Consider the following 3044-nt stretch of genomic DNA (forward strand, 5'->3'; position numbering starts at 1 on the left):
TATTGACAAAGTCATGGAAAAAAGATTCACTAGATTATATCAGAATTACGGAATTCATAAATTGCCAAAATGTTGACACATTCTATTAAAAAAACATTTCATAGAAAAAATCAAACTTATGGCATACTCCATGCCACTAGTCTTTTGCACGTATTTTTTTTTTGAATGTGATTATGTTAATATCTAAGGTGATATTGAAGCAAGATTATACAACTATTTTTAAGAAATTAATTAGTATGTATTACTGTCAGCGTAAAAAGATTTACACCGTCGATACATCACTATCATCCGTTTCCATTATTTTATAGATTTTTAAAATAAAAATCAAATATATTTTAATATTTAACATTTAGGATTAACTGACGCTGTAAAATCTTTTTACCGTTAATGTATTTTAATTAAATCCAATATATATGCCATAAACTAATGTTGTAACTAATCTTAATTCTTAACCTCCAAGATATAAGTTTAGACTTTTCTACTCATGAATTAAATACATTAATTTTTCTTCTTCCTTACTCAAAACGAATCTTCAATTTATTGACTTGACTTTACCATATATATGTTCTCTGTCATTCACTCATTCTACTAAGTTCTTAATTTTTCTTTTTTCCACGCCGGCAATAATGAACTTTACTTTATTTTCTATTTAATATATTTTCTTCTTCACTTTGTTAATACCATATGTATGAACCAGAATGGAAACTTCTGAATATTTTGAGAAATTCACATGGAGAATTGAAGATTTCTCCACAAAGAATGGCATGAAATTAAAATCCAAAGACTTCAAAATCCGCGGTTATACATGGTACGTATATATCTTGTATTAGTCGTCTGCTTATCTGTACTTTTATGATATATGTGAGTTGAGACAATAACTATAGGACAAAGTAATTGTGTATTTTAGTTCATGGAATTATCTTTAGTTTTTACTTTATTAATCATATTTTATATATGTCTTCTTCATGTGATAGGAAGATCCTTGTTCATCCACTAAGGAAGGATGTTGATCATTTTACATTTTATTTAATGGTTGCTGATTCTTTACCACCATATGGATGGAATAGAGACACTTTTTTCAAGTTGGTTCTAATTAATCAACTTGATATGAACAAGTCCATTGTAAAAGGTACCAACCTAAATCTTCATTCTCTCCTTATCAATAGCAAAGGGCATTAACTTTTAGGGTTTCTTAATTTCTATAGTTATATAGTCACACAATCAGTAAGTTAAAATCGTCCAAAATCAAGATCTGAAAGCTGATATTTGATCTTAATTGGATGATATTGACTCTGATCACATGACTTTTCATAGTTTTTATGACTCTGCATCTTAAGTTTTAGGTTTTGCTACTTCTATTTTGAGATATTTTTCTAGGTAATATTTATTGTTGTTGAATTTAAAGCTAATTATTCATATGCATATTTGTTATTTGTAGAGACTCAACAAAAGTTCAATGGAGGATATAGATGTTGGGGCTCTTTTTTCATAAGACTCAAAGACTTCAATGATCATAAACAAGGGTATCTTGTTAGGGACACATGCATACTTGAAGCTCATATTTGTGTCTCCAATTTTACACCCAAAATTCATGACATCAATTCTTTGAACCCAAATTCTACCGATCAATCCTCCGATGTAAGGGAAACGGTTTGTCCAAGAATGTCAGGTTCTACTTCTAGTCCAAGAGCATCAGGTTCTACTTTTAGTCCAAGAACATCAAGTTCGGATTTAACAATTCGAGAATTTCTGGATTTGGAAAATTTAAAACCAGAAGAAAAATGTCTTATTCCTCTTTTAGATGAAATGTGCATGTGGCGTCCGTCTCTGATAGAGAATCTGATGAAAAAAACTCCTTTGTTTAGACAATGGACACTTATGTCGTTAGGTCAAATTTTGCATTTTCTTAAGACGAAGAAAGTGAAAGATATGAATGAAGATGATATTGAGAAAATTAAAAGTTTGTGGGAGGAACTCGCGAACTCGTCCGAATTAGACTTGAGTTGGTTAGAGCCTTATGTTCAATCTGCTTTAGGTGTGAAACCTTATATAGAAAGAGCTAAGAAGTTAAAGAAACTAAAGGATAAAGTTGTTGCTTTGGATATTAAAATGAAGCAGCTTAGAGATGAATTGACTGCTTCACAAGCACAATATGAGATTGCAAGGAAAGGCTTATCTGAAGTAAGAAATGGTTTTCAAGAAATGAATATTAATGCTCCAATAGGTTATACTATGTTATAGTGATTAGTTTTGGATTAACAAATTTGAAGTGTTATAGTTTTAGATCAAGATTATTATTTAAATTCTTTAAATTCTTTTTGTATAACATTTATTATTGTTTATTTCCCCCGTTTTTATTTATGTATATTAAAAGTCTAGATAAGCAATAATTTAGATGTAAATTAACCAAATCTTTCATATATTGAAATATGTTTGTCTAATATTTTATTAATGTCATTGCATCACTATGTTAGAAAATTGACATTTTTTCTTCTTCTTTTTAAAGCGCTATAAACGTTCTTGAAAATGATGATGTTAAAAGAACTCACTAAATGTGACTATTTTTAAAAGTAATATCATAAATTCTCTGTCTTTCTTCATTGCACTGTCTCTATATATACTAATATGAGTATTTACAACAATTGATCTATACATGATTTTCTAGACTATTCTAAAAATGAAAAAATATATAAATAAGGAGAATCAAACCATTCTTTATTAACACCTCCCTCAAATTTGATTCGGTTTGATAAGGATTATCAATTTGCTTATAAGAAATTGATGATATGGACGGAAAAGACTTTGGTAAGAATATATGCATCTTAAAACTGAGTACTCACATGAGGAAATGATAGGCGTCACATATTGAATGACAATCGACTTCAATATGTTTGGTGTGTTCATGAAAAACGGGATTTGCGATGATTTGAATTATGCTTGTATTGTCAATACAAAGTGAAGTAAGTTCTATTTGAGAAAATTCAAGTTCACTCTAAAGACTACAAATACAAATTATTTCTTAATAAACAACAATAATGCCACAA

General features: G+C 29.0%; 1 protein-coding gene across 1 annotated transcript; it reads left to right on the forward strand.

The window, feature by feature from the left end:
• Positions 1–572: 572 nt before the first annotated feature.
• On the forward strand, positions 573–2443 carry LOC127097390 (MATH domain and coiled-coil domain-containing protein At3g58210). Its single transcript, XM_051035885.1, has 3 exons — positions 573–808; positions 975–1129; positions 1439–2443. Exons 1-3 carry the CDS (start codon positions 699–701, stop codon positions 2239–2241), a joined length of 1068 nt encoding a protein of 355 aa, XP_050891842.1. The 5' UTR covers positions 573–698; the 3' UTR covers positions 2242–2443.
• The last annotated feature ends 601 nt before the right edge of the window (positions 2444–3044 follow it).

This window comes from Lathyrus oleraceus, chromosome 6 (assembly GCF_024323335.1).
Source record: "Lathyrus oleraceus cultivar Zhongwan6 chromosome 6, CAAS_Psat_ZW6_1.0, whole genome shotgun sequence".
NCBI lineage: Eukaryota > Viridiplantae > Streptophyta > Magnoliopsida > Fabales > Fabaceae > Lathyrus > Lathyrus oleraceus.